At 38.4% G+C, this 27252-nt stretch overlaps 1 protein-coding gene across 20 annotated transcripts in view; it reads right to left on the reverse strand.

The window, feature by feature from the left end:
* The window catches only part of ABI3BP (ABI family member 3 binding protein), a 293142-nt gene that overhangs the window by 205862 nt on the left and 60028 nt on the right, over window positions 1-27252 (reverse strand). For all 20 annotated transcript variants that reach the window (XM_070787117.1, XM_070787118.1, XM_070787116.1 and 17 more), the window contains exon 2: window positions 6487-6666. In XM_070787117.1, the coding sequence (XP_070643218.1) occupies window positions 6487-6666 (180 nt within the window). The remainder of the gene's footprint in view (window positions 1-6486; window positions 6667-27252) is intronic.

Genomic DNA, 27252 nt, shown 5'->3' on the forward strand with positions numbered 1-27252 from the left:
GTCACTATCTGCAGTGATTTTGAAGCCCAGAAAAATAAAGTCTGACACTGTTTCCACTGTTTCCCCATCTATTTGCCATGAAGTGATGGGACTGGATGCCATGATCTTTGTTTTCTGAATGTTGAGCTTTAAGCCAACTTTTTCACTCTCCACTTGCACCTTCATCAAGAGGCTTTTGAGTTCCTCTTCACTTTCTGCCATAAGGGTGGTGTCATCTGCATATCTGAGGTTATTGACATTTCTCCCGGCAATCTTGATTCCAGCTTGTGCTTCTTCCAGCCCAGCGTTTCTCATGATGTACTCTGCATATACGTTAATTAAGCAGAGTGACAATATACAGCCTTGACGTACTCCTTTTCCTATTTGGAACTAGTCTGTTGTTCCATGTCCAATTCTGTTGCTTCACAAACCACTAGTTTGTTCTCTGTATCTGTGAGTCTGTCTCTGTTTTGTTTATATAATCATTTGTATCATATTTTTAGATTTAAAGGTAGAAAAGGAAAAGTGGGCCCCTCTAGAAACTGCAAAAACAGAAACAGATTTTCCCTTCAGAGCCTCCAGAAGGGAATGCAGCCCTCGCCACAACCTTGACTTTAGCCAAGAGAGACCCACGTTGGGCTTCTCACATACAGAACTGTGCAGGTGCTCAGTCATGGGCGACTCTTTGCAACCCCATGGGCTGCAGCCCACTAGGCTCCTCTGTCCATGGGATTCTCCAGGCAAGATTACTGGAGTGGGTTGCCATGTCCTCCCCCAGGGGATCTTCCCAACCCAGGGATCAAACCTGAGTCTCTTACATATCCTGCTTTGCCAAGTGGGTTCTTTACCACTAGTGCCACTTGGGAAGCCCAGATGTTCCTTAACTATCCGCAAAATACATGAATCCACCACTGACCTGGCAGACGGTACCGGCAACCTCTTCTGCAAAGGCTTCCCTGGTGGCTCAGATGGTAAAGAATCTGCCTGTAATGCAGGAGACCCAGGTTTGATCCCTGGGTCGAGAAGATCCCCTGGAGAAGGGAATGGTAACCCACTCCAGTATTCTTGCCTGGAGAATTTCATGGACAGAGGAGCCTGGCAGGTTACATCCATGGGGTCACAAAGAGTTGGACATGACTAACACTGCACTGCTACTACTAGGTGGGAAAGAATTCATTTGCCAGCTGCAGAAAGAGACAAAAAATCTCTAAAGAGTTTCCCAACAGTGCTGCACATCAGAAGTCACTACTCCCAGGTAGATGTACCTTATACAAATGTAAGGTAATTAATTTATGATGTTTTAAGCCACCCAAGTTTGTGGTAATCTGTTAGAGTGGCAGTTGAAAACTAATATGCTGATGCTTAACCATTTATGAGCCATTAATACAACCATAATCATTAAAAAAAGACTACAAGCAATTTAAGCAACCAGATAATAACACTTAATTTGGAAATGCAAATCTGTTTCGAAGTAATAAAAACAGAAGCACACAGATTCCTTGGCATAAAGAAAGATGGAAAAGTAAATATCTCAGAAGAATGTTTTTCATCTTCCACCAGCATACTAGAAGAGAAAGAAAATAAACAAAAAGAACATATCAATCTAAAGGACAAATTAAGAGTTTTAAAAATTCTGCTTAGAATAGCCTTCCAGGAGAAGTTTGGGAATCACTGTGCTTAAAGATCTATAAGAAACACAGTGATGTTTTATATACCTGGATGGCTTAGTTATATACTAGCCTGATGACAAGAGCCCAGACTAGACAATCTCTCATAGCCTCCTCCAGCCTAAATATTCTACACAGACTTGACTCTGTTCAGATTTCAGTGTCACAAATATTTATTGCCTGTCTACTCAATGTAGGTCATTCTGGTATGAATGACCAAAGAAAAAGACATAAACTTTAAAAGTTCACAGTTTAATAGTGAACCAAGGTTAAACAATCAACCATATTTAAATGACAGTGAGAATAATTGTAAGGGATGGATAAGTGATATAATGATTAAAAATCATTCAGTTCAGTTCAGTCGCTCAGCCGTGTCCGACTGTTTGCAACCCCATGAATCGTAGCACGCCAGGCCTCCCTGTCCATCACCATCTCCCAGAGTTCACTCAGACTCACGTCCATCAAGTCAGTGATGCCATCCAGCCATCTCATTCTCTGTTGTCCCCTTCTCCTCCTGCCCCCAATCCCTCCCAGCATCAGAGTCTTTTCCAATGAGTCAACTCTTCGCATGAGGTGCCAAAGTACTGGAGTTTCAGCTTTAGCATCATTCCTTCCAAAGAACACCCAGGGCTGATCTCCTTCAGAATGGACTGGTTGGATCTCCTTGCAGTCCAAGGGACTCTCAAGTCTTCTCCAACACCACAGTTCAAAAGCATCAGTTCTTCGGCACTCAGCCTTCTTCACAGTCCAACTCTCACATCCATACATGACCACTGGAAAAACCATAGCCTTGACTAGACAGACCTCTGTTGGCAAAGTAATGCCTCTGCTTTTGAATATGCTGTCTAGGTTGATCATAACTTTTCTTCCAAGGAGTAAGCATCTTTTAATTTCATGGCTGCAGTCACCATCTGCAGTGATTTTGGAGCCCAGAAAAATAAAGTCTGACACTGTTTCCACTGTTTCCCCATCTATTTCCCATGAAGTGATGGGACCAGATACCATGATCTTAGTTTTCTGAATGTTGAGCTTTAAGTCAACTTTTTCACTCTCCTCTTTCATTTTCATCAAGAGGCTTTTTAGTTCCTCTTCACTTTCTTCCATAAGGGTGGTGTCATTTGTACATTTCAGGTTGTTGATATTTCTCCCAGCGATCTTGATTCCGGCTTGTGCTTCTTCCAGCCCAGCGTTTCTCATGATGTACTCTGCATATAAGTTAAATAAGCAGGGTGACAATATACAGCCTTGACGTACTCCCTTTTCCTATTTGGAACCAGTCTGTTGTTTCATGTCCAGTTCTAACTGTTGCTTCCTGACCTGCATATAGGTTTCTCAAGAGGCAGGTCAGGTGGTCTGGTATTCCCATCTCTTTCAGAATGTTCCACAGTTTATTGTGATCCACACAGTCAAAGGCTTTGGCATAGTCAATAAAGCAGAAATAGATGTTTTTCTGAAACTCTCTTGCTTTTTCCGTGATCCAGCAAATGTTGGCAATTTAATCTCTGGTTCTTCTGCCTTTTCTAAATCCAGCCTTGAGCATCTGGAAGTTCACAGTTCACATACTGTGAAGCCTGGCTTGGAGAATTTTGAGCATTACTATGCTAGTGTGTGAGATGAGTGCAACTGTGTGGTAATTTGAGCATTCTTTGGCATTGCCTTTCTTTGGGGTTGGAATGAAAACTGACTTTTTCCAGTCCTGTGGCCACTGCTGAGTTTTCCAAATTTCCTGGCATATTGAGTGCAGCACTTTCACAGCATCATCTTCAGGATTTGAAATAGCTCCACTGGAATTCCATCACGTCCACTAGCTTTGTTCATAGTGATGCTTTCTAAGGCCCACTTGACTTCACATTCCAGGATGTCTGGCTCTAGGTGAGTGATCACACCATCGTGATTATCTGGGTCATGAAGATCTTTTTTGTACAGTTCTTCTGTGTATTCTTGCCACCTCTTCTTAATATCTTCTGCTTCTGTTAGGTCCATAGCATTTCTGTCCTTTATCAAGCCCATCTTTGTATGAAATATTCCCTTGGTATCTCTAATTTTCTTGAAGAGATCTCTAGTCTTTCCCATTCTGTTGTTTTCCTCTATTTCTTTGCATTGATTGCTGAGGAAGGCTTTCTTAACTCTCCTTGCTATTCTTTGGAAGTCTGCATTCAGATGTTTATATCTTTCCTTTTCTCCTTTGCTTTTCACTTCACTTCTTTTCACAGCTATTCGTAAGGCCTCCTCAGACAGCCATTTTTCCTTTTTGCCTTTCTTTTTCTTGGGATGGTATTGATCCCTGTCTCCTGTACAATATCATTATCAAATATCTTGAAAATCAATAAAAATAACTAATGCATTCTTACTGATAATAAAATAAACAACAGTATAATTGGTCAACACTGCAGATTTCCAAGCATCAATATATTACAATGAGAATTTATCTTGTATTTCCTAAACACTGTATATGGAAAGTGAAAAAGTAAATAAAAGAAAATTCTTCTTTAATATAGAATTTCAGTTAAAAAATGCAAAAAGAATGATAGAATTAGATTCTTTCTAAAATGTACAAATTGCCATTTTACAACCTCTGTATAAAATAATGGATCTGGGCCGTGGCCATCAATAGATGTTAAAACCATTAAGTGAAAATTTGATGAATTTTATAACGGCAGGGTCAGGCTGAGGTCACCTAAACATAACAAACAGTATTAACATTACTAAGTATGACACCAGCCATTATATACCTCTTTTGTGAGTTGTTAGGAAATAATACCGCCTATAAAGTATTCTTTCCTGAAAATGCTTAACCCAAATCTAATACAGCCTCCAAATCAAAATAGCTTTCAAAGGAAATAGCAGGATAGAGGAACCAGTTCAAAAATACATGGAAGCAGCCAGGTAAATACAGAATGTGGACCAGAATATATAATCAAATTTCTCCAGCAAATCAATGACATTTAAAGAGAGAAGGGAGAGAGGACTGACTTATGATATGGTAACAGTCAACCCTAACATGTAAACCATGTAGGATCCTGATTAAAAAAAGAAACAGCTCAAAGAGGGCATTTTTAAAGATGACCAGAGAAATTTAAATATGGATTAGGCATAAAACAATATAATGGGATTATTGTTATAATATGATAAAAGTAAGACATTACTAAAAATATTTTTATCTGTTAGAGATGCATACTGAAGTGCTTAAAGACTATACAAATATACTATCTAGCTATGGTTTAAAATACCTATCTGAGCAAATATGAGGACTACATGGAAAGAGATGATGAGCAAAAGAGTGACAATATTCAAGTTGCAGCATTATACACAAGAGTCATTATAGGTTTCTTTCTTCTTATATCTTTGAATTTTTTCATAATAAGAAGTTTTAAACTTTGGCAAAACTAATACAATATTGTAAAGTTTAAAAATAAAATAAAATAAATGAAAAAAAGAAAAAAAAAGTTTTAAGAGTTGAAACAAATAAAAGGGTACCTATTCCACCTGACCATCCCTCATTAGTGAATCAATAAAAGCTTGATATATTTGTGCTAGAAATTTTCTTTATAGTTTTCTGCATATATTTTTCATTAGCAATCTGACTTCTGTCACTTTAAGATAGGATGCCTTCTGCCTCATAAGGAAAGGATGTTTATTATTAACAAAATTTTCAATCTATATAACCAAGGATAAAAATTATGATAAATAAAATGTTACTTCTAATTTTCAATAAATAAAGGACAGTGTATCTATTTGTGTAGGGATACATGTATAGCTCCCAGACACTTTTTATATTAATAGTAAAGAGTGGGTATGTTGAAGGAATATTTGCAAATTTTTAAATTCCTTATGGTTTATATGATCAAGACTAATGTTTTTACACTTGTCAAAGTGTCTAATTCTCAAATTTGGGGGGTAACAAACTGATGTGTTTGCTTTTAATGTGCCCATCTTGTGTAAAATTTAGCATAGGCATTTATAACTAATAATGTTACTCTCTTGCCTAATTTTAAAGTACAAGAGAGACTTATCTATGAGAACCTCTCTGTGAGAAAGAGCTGTAGGGCAAAAGTGATTCATCTTTAACTTTGCTGCATATATGCACAAATATTAGATCTGGTATATAGTAGTTCATGTTACAGGATTAAACTTCAAAGTTTATGGAAAAGCTATTTAGCAATAATTGTAGCAGTAGAGCAAAATACAAACCTAATCTTAGTCTGTTCAGGAAGACTTTGACAGCATTCTAAGCTGAGGATTTCTTTTTTTTTTTTTTTAATTATCCTTTAAAATGTTTTATTTGCAAATCTGGAGAAGGCTTGACATGCTCACATCCTCAAATTACATTTAATGTGATTAAAATATTTTTAAAGATTTAAAATTTTATAACACAAATATACGCTTTAACCTTTTGTCTGAAATACTCTAAAGTTTAATGTAATATTAATGCTTTGTCTTTTCTTTTTAAAGGTAGTTTGTCATGCAGAGACACCCAGAAAGCTGAAGTTGATATTTTCTACCAGAAGAAAGTAAAGACACAGCAGGAAGGAAAATTAATCCACATAAACAAGCTATGTTACAGAGATTTAAGCCCAGTTATTTTAACTATTTTTTCCCTATCCAAGCTTAGTTATATGGTCAGGAATTGTATAATGGCAATGATTATTTCTGCAGTATTACATACTTTTTGATGTAAAGAATTGTGCTACGGGTTACAAGAATTTTGATGTTTTGTATTTATGTCATTTGGTTCAGCTGAGGATATAGAAAAAAAAAATGATGCTTCAGGATTTATGTACCATGTAACACGCATTACCTGTTACCTCTTCTTCCTATGCCTGAAACCCAAACATCTTACCGACTATGGCCTCAGTGTATTTCCCTTCGGCAGGAAGAGGGAAGTACTGGTTTGGTGATAAGTTACTGCCATATCCCAGGAGAAAACCTTCCAGTTTTACATTAGGACTTGGACGCAGGAACTTCAAGAAGATGGAGTCACTTGTGGTATTGATGTGGACCTTCAGGTTTGGCCTTTTACCTAGAGATGGGAATGAAAATATCGGTGGCTGTTACTTTACCTCTTTAGCATCCCAAGACAAATTTGGAGCAAAGGTTAGTGGTGAGAGGCCTTGTTACTGGAAAGCATGATATCTAGCGACTAAGGATAACAGCACATCCACCTAAATAGCTAAAACACAGGTAATTTTGAGACCAAAATAAACAGACAATAACATATAAAGCAGTCTAGAATACAAAATGGGCTTCCCTGGTGGCTCAGTCGGTAAAGAATCTGCCTGCAATGCTGGAGACCAGGGTTCGATCCCTGGGTTGGGAAGATCCCCTGGAGGAGGAAATGGCAACCCCCTCCAGTTTTCTTGCCTGGAGAATCCTATGGACAGAGGAACCTGGCGGGCAACAGTCCATGGGGTCACAATAGTCGTACATGACTGACTAAACCACCACCACCAGAATACCAAGTACTGTCTGGTAAAAAGGATCTGAAATTTCTTACTGGTAAATTAAATTACCACACTTTGAAACCCCCAGCCCCTCAGTGCTGGTCTCTAGCCGTAACCCCATAGGACTTAGTGATTAATAGAGTTGGAAAGGGAGGGAGGTTAATAGAGTTGGAAAGGGAGGGAGGTGCATAAGTTTTGGTTTAGGAGTAACTGAGACGGTGGAGTAGATTTTCTAAAAGGAGCAGGGTAGAGAGAAAAGATCATTAGTTCTGTTTGGAGATTGCTGGGTCAGTGAGACAACTCCATGGAAATGTCCAACAGTAAGGTGACTAAAAGTGATGCTCAGAAAGTGGGCCCAGATCCTTCTGAGTGTCATTAGTTTATAAATGATCACTGGATGAACTTCCCTAGAGAGACAGCAGAGTAAGGAGGGAAATCCCATGTTTTCAAGGCAGTAATATTATTATTTTTGAACTACTAAGCAACAGGGACAGACAGTCATACTAAACAAACGTCTTGACCAAACAGTAAGGAAACAGCACTGTGTCTTGTCTTTGGGGCCAGAAGAAGCTGGGTTCAAACCACTTCTGCCACATACTGTCCATGGTGCCTCTGGCTGATCACTAACCTGTGCTTGTCTTGTTTCCTGATTTATAAATTATGGATAATGGATAATGATGTCTACTTTGACAGATTGCTGACAAAGGTTAGTGCAAATGGCACTATCTTAAAGCTGATACACAGTAATTGGTCAATAATTGGTTACTTAATCAGGTCCATCCAAAACCCTTTCGTCACAGTTTAGAAATCCTAAGAAAGGCATTGTTAGGTTTTTGTAAGTTCACGTCAAATAAATTTGGCAACAAAACTCAACCTGAACTGTTATGAAGCCACATAGTCCTTCTTTAATCTCACTGTACAGTCAGTGTGATATAAAACAAACATTGTTGTTTTACAACCATACATTAGTTTCTGCTGTATTACAATGTGAATCAGTTATACACAGACATACCCACACTTTTTAGATTCCCTCCCCACTTAGGTCCCCTCAGAGCATGCAGTAGAGTTCCTTGTGCTACACAGTAGGTTCTCATTAGTTATCTATTTTATATATAGTAGTGTGTATAGGTCAATTCCAGTCTCCCAATTCATCCCACCCTCCCTTTCCCTCTTGGCAACTATATGTTTGTTTTCCACATCTGTGTCTCTGCTTCTGCTTTGCAAATAAGTTCATCTGTACTATTTTTCTAGGTTCTAATTGTAGAAATTTTAATCTTATAATTAAATGTGCTTAATTAAAGGGTGCTGATCAAGACCCCACCAAAGAGGTTACTTAATACATGGTCTAGGCATCCTAGTACAATACCAAAATCCAAAGATTTTTCTGAATTCCAAAGTATGTCTGACTGAGAATTTTAGATGAGAGATTGCGGACCTCAATTATTTTCTTTCATTATTTCACTGGGATTTTACATTTTTAAAATACTTTACCTATTGGGAAGACTGTATTTACTTACCTAATAATTCACAGTCCATTTCTCATTAATCAAAGACTTGTATGTATAGCAGTCAGCACTCTAAATACCATGGATTTCCTGAATCTATCACACTAAATTTACATTACTCCACTCAAAAATCATCCTGAGCCACCCCAATATAGCCACACAGAAGCCTTCCTTCAGGCCTCTGAAGAAATAAAAACAGCTCCCTCTTGGAGACCGACCAGGCGATGGGAACCACTCTTACTTCAGTAGCTGGTACTACTATATCCAGGCATGTGTCTAGTACTTTGTACTTCACCAAAATTTGATGAAATTTCTACAGTTTCTTGGTTCTCTGATTGCTATTCCTACATTTGCAGCAAAATTGAAACCCAGAGATACTGAGTGGTTTATCCAAAAGTCTGAGGAAGACCATCCCCAGCTCACCTCATCCAGTTCTCTTACCACACACGTGACAGGGTGGCCACACCTCCATCACTCAGCTGGTTAAGTGCAGGGTCAAAACCACATCTTAGGTTCTCACTAGGCTGGATTTTCTGCTCTCAGTTGTGTGGTTTTTTTTTTTTTTTTTTTAATTTATTTTTAATTGAAGGAAAACTGCTTTACAGTATTGTGTTGGTTTCTGCCAAATACCAACATGAATCAACCACAGGTATACCTATGTCCCCTCCCTCTTGAATCTCCCTCCCACCTCCCTCCCAATCCCACCCCTCTAGGTTGTTACACAGCCCCAATTTGAGTTCCCTGAGTCATACAGCAAATTCCCAATGGAATATTATATATTCCCAATATAATAATGTATGCTTCCATGCTCTCATTTTTGCTAAGAATTTTATCATGACTCGGTTGCGTACAAAGTAGCTAATCCCCATACTGTAATGTTCAAATTGATGCTAACTGCTAATGTTTTCTCCTAACTTCACAAGATTTTGACAAGGTGATATAGATAGATAGATAATCTCACATGTATAACACAGATTTTGGCCAAGCCAATTTTCCCCGTCTTAGTTATATGCGTAGATGAACTCTACAGTTGTCCATCTTGCTCAGTGGAATGGAACAAATCTAAATCAAACACATACTCTGCTACCTTATAAGGTTATCATGTCTCATGATAAATCAAAAAACCAGCTGGCCTGTTTCCAACACCTTGTTGGGAAGAAGAGATTAGGAATCTTTATGTACTTTGGCTGCACTCTTGTTAGGCTAAGAGCCAAGAGTCACAACATCATCACATTAGACCTTTGCTCACAGATGTACCATGTTATTCCTCCCCTTGGGAAGTGGGAAGGATGGCTGCCCCAAATGAGAAAAAAGGAAGGCTGTAAACAGAATTACTAACAAAAGTGGAAATGTTATTGCTTCCTCTGCCCAGCATTTTCATAACTCCAGTCTTTCTCCCTTTTGCTAATAATTCATGTCAATAAATACATCAACACCATGTAACTTTTAAAGTTAATTGGCATTTATCTAACTTACTTTCTCCAAAATTCCAACTCATACTACACTCTAGAGCTAAACTTTTAAAGCTCCTGAGAAAGAAAAAAGCACACAAACAAATCTATTCTGAAAACAGCACCACAAACTTCATATTTTGAGACTCTCTTCCCAGTTCCTTATGGGAACTAGGAACTCAAATTCCTTCATTATCTTGCTATGTATGAATACAGTCTTTAAAAAAATTTTTTTATTGAAGTATAGTTGATTTACAATGTTGTGTTAGTTTCAAGTATATAGCAAAATGAATCAGTTATACATAGAGATATGTACACTCTTTTTAGATTCTTTTTTCCATATAGGTCATGATAGTGTATTGAGTAGAATTGACTAGGTCATTATTATCTGTTCCTTCTCAAAATCTCTCATTTGTCTTTGCCTAGTATAAATCTTCTCATATTCTTCAATGCATACAAGACCTTGGCCCTACAGCTATGCTCACATTGCCACCCAGCATGGATTCTCCAAACACCCCATTTTCTCACTCAGTTATGACCCCACTGACCCTTTTAGAGCTCAACAAAATGGTTAAGCAATATTTTGTCCTTTTCATTTGAATAATTTTCTCAAGTGTCCCTTCAAATGAATGTTTGGACTAATATTTGAGTTTACATGCTTAAAAAATTTCCCTGGTATTTTAGGTAATTCTCAGTGCATCCTATAATAATTTTTAACCTTTGATAAATTTATCTTCACTCTGCATAACTCTGGCTTAAAGGTCTGGAACACTAGTCATGTAATAACTTTTATCTTTCAAAAGTTAGCATGAAGAGCTCAGGTGAATGATATAAATAGAGATAATAATAATAAAAAGTACAACATGATACAAGCTCAACTAAGAAAACAGTCATAGTTCAGTTCAGTTCAGTTCAGTCGCTCAGTCGTGTCCGACTCTTTGCAACCCCATGAATCGCAGCACGCCAGGCCTCCCTGTCCATCACCAACCCCCAGAGTTCACCCAGACTCATGTCCATCGAGTCAGTGATGCCATCCAGCCATCTCATCCTCTGCCGTCCCCTTCTCCTCCTGCCCCCAATCCCTCCCAGCATCAGAGTCTTTTCCAATGAGTCAACTCTTCGCATTCATAAATGGCATATATATTGCCCAGGAATACAGAGAAATGAGTACTGTAAGAACATTTTATTGCATCTTAAATGAGAAACAAAACATATACTAATTAAGAGTGAGATAAAATGAAGAATGTGAGCGTTTCAGGAAAGCAATACTAGAATGGCTGGAAGAGAAAAAGATTGCATGTTGGCAAAGTAGAACTTTGGATCTATGACAGCTGTTTCTAATCCTCCACAACACCCTAGGGTATCTCTATGTATTCCAAATGGGGTTGTGAAATTCTAAAAGAAAAAGAATGCCTTTCAAAACAGAATTAATCCCCTTTTACTTTTTAAGAGATATACATGCCCTGTGGCATTAAAAACAGGAAGGAAGGTAGTGAAATGAGAAAATCAGACAAAAGATAGAGCGCTACAAGTTCATAGAACCCTTTGGATCAACCAGAGGAGACAGGCTGCTCTTGCCGTAAGCACAAGTGCTAAGCAAGCATTTAATGTTGACCCCAGAATTCTGAGTGGCTGTGGCCAGTTTATGCACATGGACAGCATCAGATGGTCAATACCAAAACCAGATTGATTATGTTCTTTGTAGCCAAAGATGGAGAAGCTCTGTACAGTCAGCAAAAGAAAGACCAGGAGCTGACCATGAAAAATCATGATCTGAGGATCATGAACTCCTTATTGCAAAATTCAGACTTAAATTAAAGAAAGTAGGGAAAACTGCTAGACCATTCAGGTATGACCTAAATCAAATCCCTTATAATCATACAGTGGAAGTGAGAAATAGATTCAAAGGATGAGATCTGATGGACAGAGTGCCTGAAGAACTATGGACTAAGGTTCCTGACATTGTACATGAGGCAGTGATCAAGACCATCCCCAAGAAAAAGAAATGCAAAAAGGCAAAATGGTTGTCTGAGGAGACCTAATAAATAGCTGAGAAAAGAAGAGAAGCTAAAGGCAAAGGAGAAAAGGAAAAATATATCCATTTGAGTGCAGAGTTCCAAAGATTGGCAAGGAGAGATAAGAAAGCCTTCCTCAGTGATCAATGCAAAGAAATAGAGGAAAACAGTAGAATGGGAAAGACTAGAGATTTCTTTAAGAAAATTAGAGATACGAAGGGAAGATTTCATGCAAAGATGGGCACAATAAAGGACAGAAATGGTATGGACCTAACAGAAGCAGATAGTAAGAAGAGGTGGCAAGAATACACAGAAGAACTATTCAAAAAAGACCTTTATGACCCAGATAACCATGATGGTGTGACTACTCACCTAGAGCCAGACATCCTGGAATGCAAAGACAAGTGGGCCTTAGGAAGCATCACTACGAACAAAGCTACGGGAGGTGATGGGATTTCAGTTGAGCTATTTTAAATCCTAAAAGACGATGTTATGAAAGTGCTGCACTCAATGTACCAGCAAATCTGGAAAACTCAGCAGTGGCCACAGGACTGGAAAAGATCAGTTTTCATTCCAATCCCAAAGAAAGGCAATGCCAAAGAATGTTCAAACTATCACACAGTTGCACTCATCTCACACACTAGCAAAATAATGCTCAAAATTCTCCAAGCCAGGCTTCAACAGTATGTGAACTGTGAACTTCCAGATGTTCAAGGCTGGATTTAGAAAAGGCAGAGGAACCAGAGATTAAATTGCTAACATTTGTTGGATCATTGAAAAAGCAAGAGAGTTTCAGAAAAACATCTATTTTGCTTTATTGACTATGCCAAAGCCTTGACTGTGGATCACAACAAACTGTGGAAAATTCTGAAAGAGATGAGAATACCAGACCACCTGACCTGCCTCCTGAGAAATGTGTATGCAGGTCAAGAAGCAACAGTTAGAACTGGACATGGAACAATAGACTGGTTCCTAATTGGGCAAGAAGTAGATCAAGGCTGTATATAGTCACCCTGTTTATTTAACTTATATGCAGAGTACATCATGCAAAATGCCAGGCTGGATGAAGCACAAGCTGAAATCAAGATTGCTGGGAGAAATATCAATAACCTCAGATTGCAGATAACACCACCCTTATGAGAGAAAGCGAAGAACTAAAGAGCCTCTTGATGAAAGTGAAAGAGGAGAGTGAAAAGTTGGCTTAAAACTCAACATTCAGAAAACTAAGATCATGGGATCTGGTCCCATCACTTCATGGCAAGAAGATGGGGAAACAATAGAAATAGCCCGACTTTATTTTCTTGGGCTCCAAAATCACTGCAGATGGTGACTGCAGCCATGAAATTAAAAGATGCTTGCTCTTTGGAAGAAAAGCTATGACCAAACTAGACAGCATATTAAAAAGCAGAGTCATTACTTTACCAGCAAAGGTCCATATAGTCAAAGCTATGGTTTTTTCAGTAGTCATGTACAGATGTGAGAATTGGACTATAAAGAAAGAAAGCTGAGCACTGAAGCACTGATGCTTTTGAACTGTGGTGGATACACAGACAATAAGGAGCACAAGAAAGGAGCTCCAAGGAGATCCAACAAGTCAATCCTGAAGGAAATCAGTCCTGAATACTCATTGGAAGGACTGATGCTGAAGCTGAAACTCTAATACTTTGGCCACCTGATGTGAAGAACCAACTCACTGGAAAAGACCCTGATGCTGGGAAAGATTGATAGCGGGAGGAGAAGGGGATGACTGAGGATGAGATGGTTGGATGGCATCACTGATGTTATGGACATGAGTTTGAGTAGGTTCCAGGAGTTGGTGATGGACAGGGAAATCTGGCATGCTGCTGTACAAACCTCCTTCAAAGAGGTTTCAAAGAGTCGGATACAACTGACCGACTGAACTAAACTGTGGCCAGTTTCAATAAAACTCTGTAAAGAAACATAGCCCAAACATAACATGCTTAGGTAAGCCAGCTAAAGTGCCATGGACAACTAGTCACTGATCTGTGAGAAAGGAGTTACCATCACAACCTATTCAGTAGGAGGAATTCTTTCATGTCTACTCTCTCTTCACGTTATCTTAACACTTTCAAAAAAATTTTAGAATGTGGTATATATTGTTTATATGAAGTTGGTCAAGTTGATAAAATCATTTCAAGAGAAAAACTTCGAAATACAAAAGTTATCTTCTCATCTAAGAAGTTTCTATTAGTGTAGCAGCAATAAATGCCACAGCCACCAGCTCTCGATGTAAAGTACTAAATAACAAGTTTGGGAATAATCAGATTAGAATTTATTTCCACAAGATATTAAGTAAAAGAATAGCTATAGTAATGATGTTAGTAAAATAATGACTAAGTTGTTTCAGGATTAAAATAATAAACCATATTTCTTACAGCATGTTCTTTCTTTGCATGCATTCTATTGACACTGCTAACCCGTATACTTTCTCAGTCACTTACTTTGTTGTACAAAGTCAAATTTTCTAAGACATCAAAATCATTAAGTCAATTCCCATCGGTTCAGATATGACATATAGATTAAAAAACTGATAAAATGGACTTGGCCAAATTTTAGTTTTGAACTTTAAAAGGACTAACAAGAAAAAGAAAAAGCTAATTGCAGATTGGCAGAAAATATTTGCAATACATTTACCTAATAAAGGACTTGTATCCAGAATATTTAGAAGAATTCTTTCTACTCAATAAGAAAACAGAGTGTTTAAGAATAAATGGCAGAAGGTTTGAATACATCCCTCACTAAAGGAGATATATGATAAACGACAAGCACATGAAAAGGTAACAACATCAGGGTTGTCTGATGTTTCCAGAAAGGGGTCAAATAGTAAACATTTTAGGCTTTGCAGGCTAGATATTCTCTACTGCAGCTATTCAACTCTATCGTTGTACTACTAGAGCACCTAGAGATGTTATGGAAACAAATAGACATACTTGTGTTCCTATTAAATTGTATTTGTAAAAAAATAGGCAGTTGGCTGGATTTGACCCCTTGGTCATAGTTTACCAACTCCTGGTCAACACCCTTAATCTTCAGGAAAATGCAAGTTCAAACCACCATGAGACACCATATACATAAAAATGGCAAACATGAAGACTGCACGTAACAAGTGTTATGCAGAGTTTGGAGCAACTGGAACTGTCTGAGCAACATTCTGAGTGTGAACATCAAATATTTCAAAGTTTCACTGCTTGTGAAAGCTCTTGGTTGATTACCAAATAACCCATCAGTTTCATTCCTAGGTATTTACCAGGAGGAATGAAAATATAAGTTTATGCAAAGACTTGCGTGCAGATATTCAAAGCAACACCAAAATGGAAACAACCCAAATGTCCATCACATTTTGACAAGCTAAACAAGTTGGATAAGTTGTATGGATAAGCTAAACAAGTTATAGATTATCCATACAATAGGATATGACTGAGCAATAGAACAGCATTTCAAGATGGTTGAATCTCTCTGGCCTACCATTATGTCACTGTAGAGTGAGCCAAATCTTCCTCATCTTTGTAACCACCTTATACAGACTCTCCTGACGGGAGGTCCTTCAAGCATCTTGCCATTTACAGCACTGATGAAAGTACTTTTAATGATGCTTAATATAATTATTCAGCATTCAACAAATGGTACATATATAAAATCAGCAAGTCCTTTTCAGGCATTACTATGTTCCAAGAACTGAAAATTATAAGTTTCAAATGTATTCGATGTTCTTCTTAGTTAGCTTGCAAGTGAAACATTCCAATGTCCTTATGGTCAGAGAAGCTAATTAAGGAGCTATCAAGATGTCACATCTCAAGTTTATGTATTAAACAGGGCAAGTTACTATCTGAAAACATATTCAAAAGATTCCCCCCAAGTCATAGCTGATGGCATAATTTGTGTTTAATTGAACTACAATGCTAACTTATACTAACCATAATTTTAACATGGGACTTGGTGTCATAACTCTTTGTGACCCCATGGACTATGGCCCACCAGGCTCCTCTGTCCATGGAATTCTCCAAGCAAGAATACTGGAGTGGGTAGCCATTCTTTTCTCCAGGGGATATTCCTGCCCCACAGATCAAACCCAGGTCTCCTGCATTGCAGTAGACTTTTTACTGTCTGAGTCACCAGGGAAGCCCAATAATTGAATATTTACTTTAATTCTTAGGCAGTGAAAAAGGTATCACATAACAATGGTGCTCAAATGACTCTTATCTATCTTGGTACCATGATCCAAGGAAAGATATTAGAAGAAGAAAGAAAACCATATGGAATTACATTAATTTTCCTGTGATAGCCACAAGGTTAAAGGAGTAGCCAAGGCAATTAGTTGTCTTCAGTTGTTTCTGATCTTCCATAGAAATAAGTAGTCTGTAGTCTATAACCTTCAGATGGTTCAGTCTACAACCATCTGAAAGCCAGTGATCTGACTAGAAATGTTGGCAAAAAAAGCATGGCAACTTCAGTTAAATGTTTTAAGGATAATGAAGATTGCTGCTGCTGCTGCTAAGTCACTTCAGTCGTGTCCGACTCTGTGCGACCCCATAGACGGCAGCCCACCAGGCTCCCCCGTCCCTGGGATTCTCCAGGCAAGAACACTGGAGTGGGTTGCCATTTCCTTCTCCAATGCATGAAAGTGAAAAGTGAAAGTGAAGTCACTCAGTCGTGTCCGACTCCTAGCGACCCCATGGACTGCAGCCCACCAGGCTGCTCCGTCCATGGGATTTTCCAGGCAAGAGTACTGGAGTGGGGTGCCATTGCCTTCTCTGTAATGAAGATTAAAGTTGTTATAAATCAAATGAACTTCCCAGGTGGTGCAGTGGTAAAGAATCTGACGGCAATGCAGGAGACCTGGGTTCGATCCCTGGGTCAGGAAGATCCCCTTAAGTAGGAAATGGCACTCCACTCCAAAATTCTTGCCTGGAAAATTCCATGCACAGAGGAGCCTGGTGGGCTACAGTCCATGGGGTTGCAGAGTCAGGCGGGACTGAACACACATTCATTATTCAAATAATATTGGGTGCTTTAAAAACTACTTCTACAAGTACTGTAATAGCAAGACACTTGAAAAACCTCCCATCAGAAAAAAAAAAAAAAAAAAGTCTGTGCAAGGTGGCAATGGAGATCAGGAAAACCCAGGCCTATTCTGCAGTGCATGATGGCATGCCAGGCAAGATAGGTAGAAGGAATTAAATTGCTTTGGTGGTGATGGTGGTGGTAGTGGTGTGTGTATACAGAATTATAATTTAAAGCACTCAGAATAATACTAGACAAATCCTTTGAAATTTTCAGATTCTTATCTTTCTACTATTAACCCTGTATATCTCATGGTATCCTGGCTCTCTGGATCTCCAGATTGGAATTCTTCCTCAAAATCCCACAGATTTTCTATTACTCCTGTCCCAACTTTTTAGCAAGGCCCAATAAAGGCTTTTTGAGAAGCTGCAAACGGCGAGTGTGCAGTAAACACAGAGGAGCTCTACAGCACGTTCTCCAGAAACAGGGATGCCACTGACAGTTGTCTAAGTCGTGCTTTGCTAAAGTCTAAATGGCACCATTCGAACTATCGTCATTTATGGCCCTCTATCAGTCCCTGGGTCTGGAAGATCCCCTGGAGAAGGAAATGGCTCCCCACTCCAGTATTCTCACTGGAGAATTCCATAGACAGAGGAGCCTGGCAGGCTACAGTCCACGGGGTCACAAAGAGTTGGACATGACTGAGCGACTACCACTTTCCCTTTCATAGCAGCCACATTCACAAAGGTCATGCAAAAATAACTGTGATTTACAAAAATGGGCAATTTGATAAGGATAACAGGTTGAAATTCCCTAATCTCTTCCCGTTTGCATCAAGCTGCTCTCACCCACCTCAGTCTTCTTACTTCATGCCTTCGGTTTTTATCTTCCCTGCCTTCTGAAGGGCTTTGAGTAGTGGGTTACCTGTAAGGAGGACAGGGACTCAGCTACAAACACTTTGAACGTTGTGTACCCTAATTTACAAATGAAATTAGTTCACCAAATATGTACAATTCAGATGATGCCTCAGGGATCTAAATGAGAACACGAGAGGAAAAGAGATTCTGGGCACTTAGGAAATGATGAACTAACATTGTTTAGTCTCTAAGTTGAAAGTCTCTAAGTTGTGTCTAACTTTTTGTGGCCCCGTGGACTGTAGCCCACCAGGCACCTCTATCCCTGAGATTTCTCAGGCAAGGATACCGGACTAGGTCACCATTTTCTTCTCCAGCAGATCTTCCCGACCAAGGGATCGAACCCGTGTCTCCTGCATTGACAAGTGGATTCTTTACTTCTGAACCACCAGGGAAGCACAATAAGTTAATAACACACAGCTTTAGAGATGAACAGAAGGCATTCCTTCTTGTGTTTTTTACAATATAAGAAAAAATACATATGAAAGTACCCTGTGTCCATCAACAGATGGATGGTTAAAGATGTAGCACACATATACATTGGAATATTACTCAGACATAAAAAAGAACAAAATAATGTTATTTGCAGAAACACAGATAGAGTTGGAGTGCATTATGCTAAGTTAAATAAGTCAGAAAGACAAATACTAGATGATATCACTTATATGTGAAATCTTAAAAGTACAACAAACTAGTAAATATAACAAAAGAACAGTAGACTCACAGATACAGGGAACAAATTAGTGGTTATGAGTGAGGGGAGGAAAGCAGGGAGGGGCAATAGATGGGTAGGGAATTGAGAGGTACAAACCATTCGATATAAAATAAGCCACAAGGACATATTGTATAACACAGGGAATATAGCAAGTAGTGTATAATAGCTATAAATGCAGTATAACCTTTGAAAGCTGTGAATCACTATATTGTACACCTGTAACTTATATAATGTTATGCATCAGCTGTATTTCAATAAAATATATAAAAATATAAGAATATATAAGAAAACGTCTGAAAAAATCCTGGTTTATATGTATATATAAAGCAAGATTTTTATAAATCTAAGGGAAAATGGCATTTTTTAAAAAGTGCAAGAAAAAAATTGTAATTAAAGTCCCATAAGCCACATGGACAGCTGTCAAAACCAGGGACTTAGGGGCTTTAGATAAACTCATGATTTGACTTTACACGTACAGGATCAATGTTAGCAAGAAACTTGCAGCAGAGCATCCCGTGATCTCTGCTCCAGCTCTAGCAGAGCAGCCTGTTCACTCCTATGTGTTGAGGTGAGGCTGCTGGCTGGAGGACATGTGCCCACAGGCAACAGGTGCCCTCAGAGTTCAGGCAATAAAAAGTCCAGCTCACCTGGAAAGCTCCCTTGATAAGCCATTCTCAAAGGATTCCCAGACAGCTAACTCTCCCCAGGTGTAAGCTAGTTAACTTTTTATTAGGCATTATGGTCATCAAGTATACAGAGGATGTTTGCTACTGAATTCAGAAAGAAATGCCATTTTGCCAAAATCTGAAGGGGAAAACGTTTTCTTCCTAATGGGGCACTTTGTGTCTGTTTGCCCAGCTGTCTGTGTAAGTGATTTCCATTTCAGCTAAAACAACCACAGTTTCCACCTTGGTCAGAATTCCCAGCGCACTGATTCCTCAGGCCAATACTTCACCGTCTGGTGACTTTGGATGACTAAATGAGACAGACTGAGCCTGCCAATGTTGACATTTCAGCACCCCTTGGCAGGGCTAATGGTTTTACCAAAGGAGCAAAAATTTTCATTACCTACTTTGTAACCCAATCAACAACCCAGAAGGAAAATTACTTTTCATAGACTACCATCTAATTCAAGAACCTCTCATACTTAAGAAGAAATCTTATCCTGAGACATACACAGTTGTCCCTTGCACACAGTCCCTTGGTCTAATTCTCCCAAAATTAGTCTTTAAAGTCTGAAGCATGCTGAATTTTCTTTTTTTCAGGGGGTGGATGGGAGGAGCAACTATAAGCAATCAATGGCCATGTATTTGCCATAAGGGAAGGGCGGCAGTGACATGGTTCATTTCAAACAACTACAAATTCTTAATAAAATCAATATTTGCTTTGGGGAATCTGGGGAAATAAGTATTTTCACTCATCTGCTTTTCATTTTATCCATTCACTTATGACAAGGTGCTAGGCTTTAGTGACACCAATTCAAACGTGACTTGTCTGATCACAAAAACTGTGCATTCTAGTAAATTAGGCACATAAATACATCAACTACTTCAGTGCACTGTGATTAGAACAATTTGTTCAACGCATCTACAGTGCAGTGGCTCTAGATACGTTGGAAGGGGTGGACCGAGAGAATATATAACAGAAGTGCTCCTTTTGTTGTTAAACTAGTTACAAAAATAGTTTTTACGCCATGTTGTTGTTGTTCAGTTACTAAGTCGTGACTGACTGTGACCCCATGGACTGCAGCACGTCAGGCTCCTCTGTCCTTCATTATCTCCCAGAGTGTGCTCAAACTCATATCCATTGAGTTGGTGATGCTGTCTAACTGTCTCATCCTATATCATCCCCTTCTCTTGCCTTCAATCTTTCCCAGCATCAGGGGCTTTTCCAATGAATGGGCTCTTCACATCAGGTAGCCAGAGTGTTGGAGCTTTTGCTTCAGCATCAGTCCTTCCAATGTATATTCAGGACTGATTTCCTTGAGGATTGACAAGTCTCATCTCCTTGCAGTCCAAGGGACTCTCAAGAGTCTTCTCCAGTACCACAATCTGAAAGCATGAATTCTTTAGTGCTCAGCATTCTTTATGGTCCAGCTCACACACCTGTACATGACTACTGGAAAAACCATAGTTTGACTATATGGATCTTTCCTACCATGAGGATATGCCAAATGCAGGTAAGAAAGTAAATCTCAAAACCTATTTTGTAATATTTTTTTCTGTACTGCTTTAAACAACTGCTGCTGCTGCTGCTGCTAAGTCGCTTCAGTCGTGTCCGACTCTGTGCAACCCCACAGATGGCAGCCCACCAGGCTCCCCGTCCCTGGGATTCTTCAGGCAAGAACACCGGAGTGGGTTGCCATTTCCTTCTCCAATGCATGAAAGTGAAAAGTGAGAGTGAAGTCGCTCAGTCATGTCTGACTCTTCTCGACCCCATGGACTGCAGCCCACTAGGCTCCTCCATCCAGGGGATTTTCCAGGCAAGAGTACTGGAGTGGGGTGCCATTGCCATCTCCACTTTAAACAACTAGTAGAATCTTAATCATTATTTTTAATACATGTTAAAAAAAAAAAAAAGAAATGGAACAGGTTAAGGGACTTAACAAAACTCATTCCTTATTTTTTTTTTTCTTTTTCTGCTTGATTTTCATGAAAATCCTGAAGGTGATTTTCTTGCTATTTAAAATTATGAGTGATAACAATAGGTCATCTGATGGAATAAAGGATAGGCTCCATGGCAGGGTTCTTTAAGAGGGACCCCTCAATTAGAGCATCAGTATCACCAGGGAACTTGTTCTAAGTACGAATTCTCAGACTCCAATGAACATCTCTTGAATCAGAAACTTGGGAGCAGGGCAGTAACCCGTATCTCAACAAGCTGTTTGGGTAACTCTGACGCATACTCAAGTTTCAGAACCACTGTTTATGTTGTTGTTTAGTCTCTAAATTGTGTCCAACTCTTGGAACTCCTTGGACTGTAGCCTGCCAGGCTTCTCTGTCCACCGGTTTTCCCAGGCAAGAACACTGGAATGGGTTGCCATTTCCTTTACCATTCATTATTCTTTGCAAATTCTGTGCATCAAAATGAAAGTTAATGGGCTCAATGTCTTTTGAAAGAGATAGCAGATATGCAGTACAGTGTGGAGGAAAAAGGACCTCACCCACAACGTTAAATTTCCTGTCATGAGAATTGTATGTATATTTTGGTCTTTGAGAAAAACTCTTCAAAGTATCGTTTTTGGGGATTATAATTTCTAATATACAAAAGGTAAAATACTTTTAAATGTTAAGAAAAAACATCAATTCCATGTCTTTAAATCTTACCAATATTTAGAGACTTAAAATGTTAACTCATCTTTGCTGCTATGATAAAAATTTCAAACATAAGAAAAACTATAAGAATTGTGCAGTGCACATCTATAGAGCCACCACTAAGAGTCAATGATCAAAGTCCTACTGCACTTGTTTGACCACATGTTTTTCCATCCCTCCATACTTTCACCCATCCATCAATCCATCTAACTTTTCAATGAATTTCAAAGTAAGTATTACTTCAATATGTGTCCTCCTAAACACTTCAATATGCATATCATTAACTACAATTTGATATTTATGTTTTTCTTTTGAGATAAAATTTACATGCAAATGAAATACATAAATCTTAACTGTGTATAAGATTTCTTTTCAAATGCCATCATACACACACACAGACACACACACACAGACATATATATATAAGCCAAACGTGTATTGAGATTTAGAATATTCTTCAACCCAGAAAGTTTCTTCACATCCCTTGTCAGCCCATTCCCACCCCATCTGCCTAGAAACAATTATTGTTCCTATTTTTACTCCACGGATTAGTTCTGCCTATTCTAGACTTCAGTTAAATAGAATCATACAATATGTACTCTTTCATTTAAGGCTTGTTGCACTCATGAAATATTTTGGAGATTTATCTGTTTTGTTTCATGTATCACTAATTTTTGTTGCTGTTATTTCCACTAAGTAGTATTCAGATAATTATTAAAATCAACATTTTAATATCTTTTAGTGTCTTCGCAAAGTATGAACCTCTCTTGATTTACTGATTTTTGTAAAAGATGGTTATATTGTAATACAATTTTCTCTGAGAACAAGGACAACTTTTATATATATATATATATGTATATATATATTTCCTTTCCAGATATTTCTATTATGCTATTTACTAGGTTAAACAAAACAAAACAAAACAAAAAACTAGAATCTCTCCTATTTACAATAGACACTCAATCATATGACTTAGGGCTTCCCTGATAGCTCAGTTGGTAAAGAATCCACCTGCAATGCAGGAGACCCCAGTTAGATTCCTGGGTTGGGAAGATCTGCTGGAGAGGGGATAGGCTGGCCACTCCAGTATTCTTGGGCTTCCCTTGTGGCTCAGCTGGTAAAGAATCCACCTGCAGTGTGGGAGACCTGGGTTTGATCCCTGGGTAGGGAAGATCCCCTAGAGAAGGGAAAGGCTACCTGCTTCAGTATTCTGGCCTGGAGAATTCCCTGGAGTGTACAGAGCACCAGGCCAAGTGAGCCACTTTTGACAATATTGGTTTTCTTATGTCTAAGAGGTATTTTCACCTAGAAGAAACTAGATAAATTTAAACATGTGTCATAAGGAAAAATTAAGTGCTTTTCCTGACAATCTCAAAATAATTGAGTATCAAAAAATAGAAAAAAATAGAAAACCTGTCATTCTAATAATATTCTATTTGGCCTATTTTTCCAAAAGGACCAATATTTCTTATTCTTTTTGTTTCTCAATAACTCAGATATGAGCACACAGTGAATTCTACTGACTAAGGAGAAGAGTAATGGAATCAAAGTGCTTCTTTATAGGACAAAGCAAAAAATGTATAATTCTACCAGTGCTATAAGAAATACCGCACACACAAGATTATATAGCTCTAGTTAAAACATTGCTTGAGGGAGCAAATAAGAAATAGTTCTCATGAAAGTTAAAATTTTGTCATCTCATAAAATACCAGAAAGCAGTAACAAAACTTTCCTATGTATTTCTGGCATTCATTCATTTATGCAAAATATCACAAATAAAAACATAAGATGGACATGGAACAAATGGTTTCACCCACCATCTCTGTTTAGACATTTAGAATCTATATGAATTGTTACTGCAGACGGTGACTGCAGCCATGAAATTAAAAGACGCTTGCTCCTTGGAAGGAAAGCTATGACCAACCTAAATAGCATATTAAAAAGCAGAAATATTACTTTGCCAACAAACGTCTGTATAGTCAAAGATATGATTTTTCCAGTAGTCATGTATGGATGTGAGAGTTGGACCATAAAGAAAGCTGAGCGCTGAAGAATTTATACTTTTGAACTGTGGTATTGGAGAAGACTCTTGAGAGTCCCTTGGACTGCAAGGAGATCCAACTAGTCAATCCTAAATTAAATCAGTCCTGAGTTTTCATTGAAAGGACTGATGTGTTGGCCACCTGATGAGAAGAACTGATTCATTAGAAAAGACCCTGATGCTGGGAAGGCTGAAGGCAGGAGGAAAAGGGGATGACAGAGGATGAGATGGTTGGATGGCACCACTGACTCAATGGACATGAGTTTGCACAAGCTCCAGGATTTGGCGATGGACAGGGAAGTGTGCCACAGTCCATGGGGTCACAAAGAGTTGGACACGACTGTGCAACTGAGCTGAACTGAACTGAATAAACACCCAATGCTGATCATATACAACTGAATATCTTCATATCTCACATAAATGAGAAAATAAACTAACTTATAAAAATGTTATCCTAATAATTTCCAGATAATATTTCCTTTTCACAGCTCTAAAATTGTACCTCAAATTTTAAATAGAGAATAAATATTTTCATAGGCATATGCAAAGAATGTGTGTAAATGTCATATATAATTTTTTAACAGCTTTTGTGAGGCATAATCACATGCCATAAAATTCACCTATTTTAAGAACACAGTTTATAAACTTATATTTAAACTTCTGGAATTTAATGAATCTATCACAACTGAGCCTGAGAACATTTTCATCCCTCTAAAATATTTTCCTGTATTCATTTGTAGCCAATTCCTGCTTCCTCCCTTTGTTCCAGGCAATCACTGATCTGCTTTCTGCTTTTCTGGTAATTGAATATAAATGTGATTTTTGGTGTCTGGCTTCTTTCACTCAGTGTAATGTTTGTGAGATTCAGCCATCCGTGTTGTATCACTGGTTCTTTCCTTTTAATTGTTGGATGGAATTTCATCTTATGGATAACATTTCATTTATTCATTTCTTCAGTTGATGAATATTTGGATTGTTTCCAGTTTTGATTATTATGAATAATGCTGCCATTCTGAATAATGCTACAAGTCCTTGTATGGACATATGTTTTTATTTTTCTTGGGTGAATACCTAGGAGTAAAATAGCTGGGTAATATGGTAACTTGATCTTTAATTTTTTAAGAAACTGCCAAACTTTTTCTTTTTTTTCAGCTTTCATTTAATTGAAGTACAGTTGATGTACAATATTATATGTTATATGTGAACAACATAATGATCCACAATTTTTAAGTTATACTCCATTTATAATTATTATAAGATATTGGCTATATTCACTGTGTTGTACAAAACATTATTGTAGCTTATTTTATACACTGTAATTTGTATCTCTTAATCCCCTACCCCATATTGCCTTTCCTAGCATCCCTCTCCCCACTGGTAACTACCAGTTTATTCTTTAAATCTGTGAGTCTGCTTTTTTTTCATTATTATATTACTTTTCAAGATTATGAATATTACTCTTACTTGAGGACCATGCCAAACTGAAAACATCCAGAAAATGAGCTATACTGTTATATCACTACCACTAAATATATATTGGTGGTGGTTTAGTCACTAAGCTTTGTCCAACTCGTTGAGACCCCATGGACTGTAGCCCACCAGGCTCCTCTGTCCATGGGATTCTCCAGGCAAGAATACTGGGTGGGTTGCCATTTCCTTCTCCAGGGGAATCTTCCCAACCCAGGAATTGAATCCAGGTCTCCTGCATTGCTGGCAGATTCTTTACCAACTGAACTACAAGAATAAAATTAATAATTTTAAACCCTGAGATTCTTGTTTAGTCATTAGTGAAGACCACTCATCTTGTTACAATAATTAGCTTAAAATATAATAACTCCAATTGCTATTAGGCCAGCAAATTTGGAAAACTCAGCAGTGGCCACAGGACTGGAAAAGGTCAGTTTTCATTTCAGTTCCAAAGAAAGGCAATGCCAAAGAATGCTCAAACTACCACACAATTGCACTCATCTCACACGTTAGTAAAGTAATGCTCAAAATTCTCCAAGCCAGGCTTCAACAGTACATGAACCGAGAACTTCCAGATGTTCAAGTTGGATTTAGAAAAGGCAGAGGAACCAGAGATCAAATTACCAACATCCGTTGGATCATCGAAAAAGCAAGAAAGTTCCAGAAAAACATCTGCTTTTGCCTTATTGACTATGCCAAAGCCTTTAACTGTATAGATCACAACAAACTGTGGAAAATTCTTCAAGAGATGGGAATACCAGACCACCTGACCTGCCTCCTGAGAAATCTGAATTGCAGGTCAAGAAGCAACAGTTAGAACTGGACATGGAACAACAGACTGGTTCCAAATTGGGAAAGGAGTATGTCAAGGCTGTATATTATCACCCTGCTTATTTAGCTTATATGCAGAGTACATAATGCAAAATGCTGGGCTGGATGAAGCACAAGCTGGAATCAAGATTTCTGAGAGAAATATCAATTACCTCAGATACAGAGATGACACCACCCTTTTGGCAGAAAGCAAAGAAGAACTAAAGAGCCTCTTGCTGAAAGTGAAAGAGGAGAGTGAAAAAGTTGGCTTAAAACTCAACATTCAGAAAACTAAGATCATGACATCTGGTCCCATGACTTCATGGCAAATAGATGGGGAAACACTGGAAACAATGAGAGACTTTATTTTGGGTGACACCAAAATCACTGCAGATGGTGACTGCAGCCATGAAATTAAAACATGCTTGCTTCTTGGAAGAAAAGCTATGACCAAACTGGACAGCATATTAAAAAGCGGAGACATTACTTTACCAACAAAGGTCCATATAGTCAAATCTATGGTTTTGCCAATAGTCATGTATGGATGTGAGAGTTGTACTGTAACAAAAGCTGAGTGCTGAAGAATTGATGCTTTTGAACTGTGGTGTTGAAGAAGACTCTTGAGAGTCCCTTGGACTGCAAGGAGATCCAACCAGTCAATTGTACAGGAAATCAGTCCTGAATATTCATTGGAAGGACCGATGCTGAAGCTGAAACTCCAATACTTTGGTCACCTAATATGAAGAACTGACTCACTGGAAAAGATCCTGATGCTGGGAAAAATTGAAGGTGGGAGGAGAAGGGGACAACTGAGGATGAGTTGGTTGGATGGCATCACCAACGCAATGGACATGAGTTTGAGTAGGCTCTGGGAGTTGGTGATGGACAGGGAAGCCTGGCGTGCTGCAGTC

This window comes from Bos indicus, chromosome 1, assembly GCF_029378745.1.
Source record: "Bos indicus isolate NIAB-ARS_2022 breed Sahiwal x Tharparkar chromosome 1, NIAB-ARS_B.indTharparkar_mat_pri_1.0, whole genome shotgun sequence".
NCBI lineage: Eukaryota > Metazoa > Chordata > Mammalia > Artiodactyla > Bovidae > Bos > Bos indicus.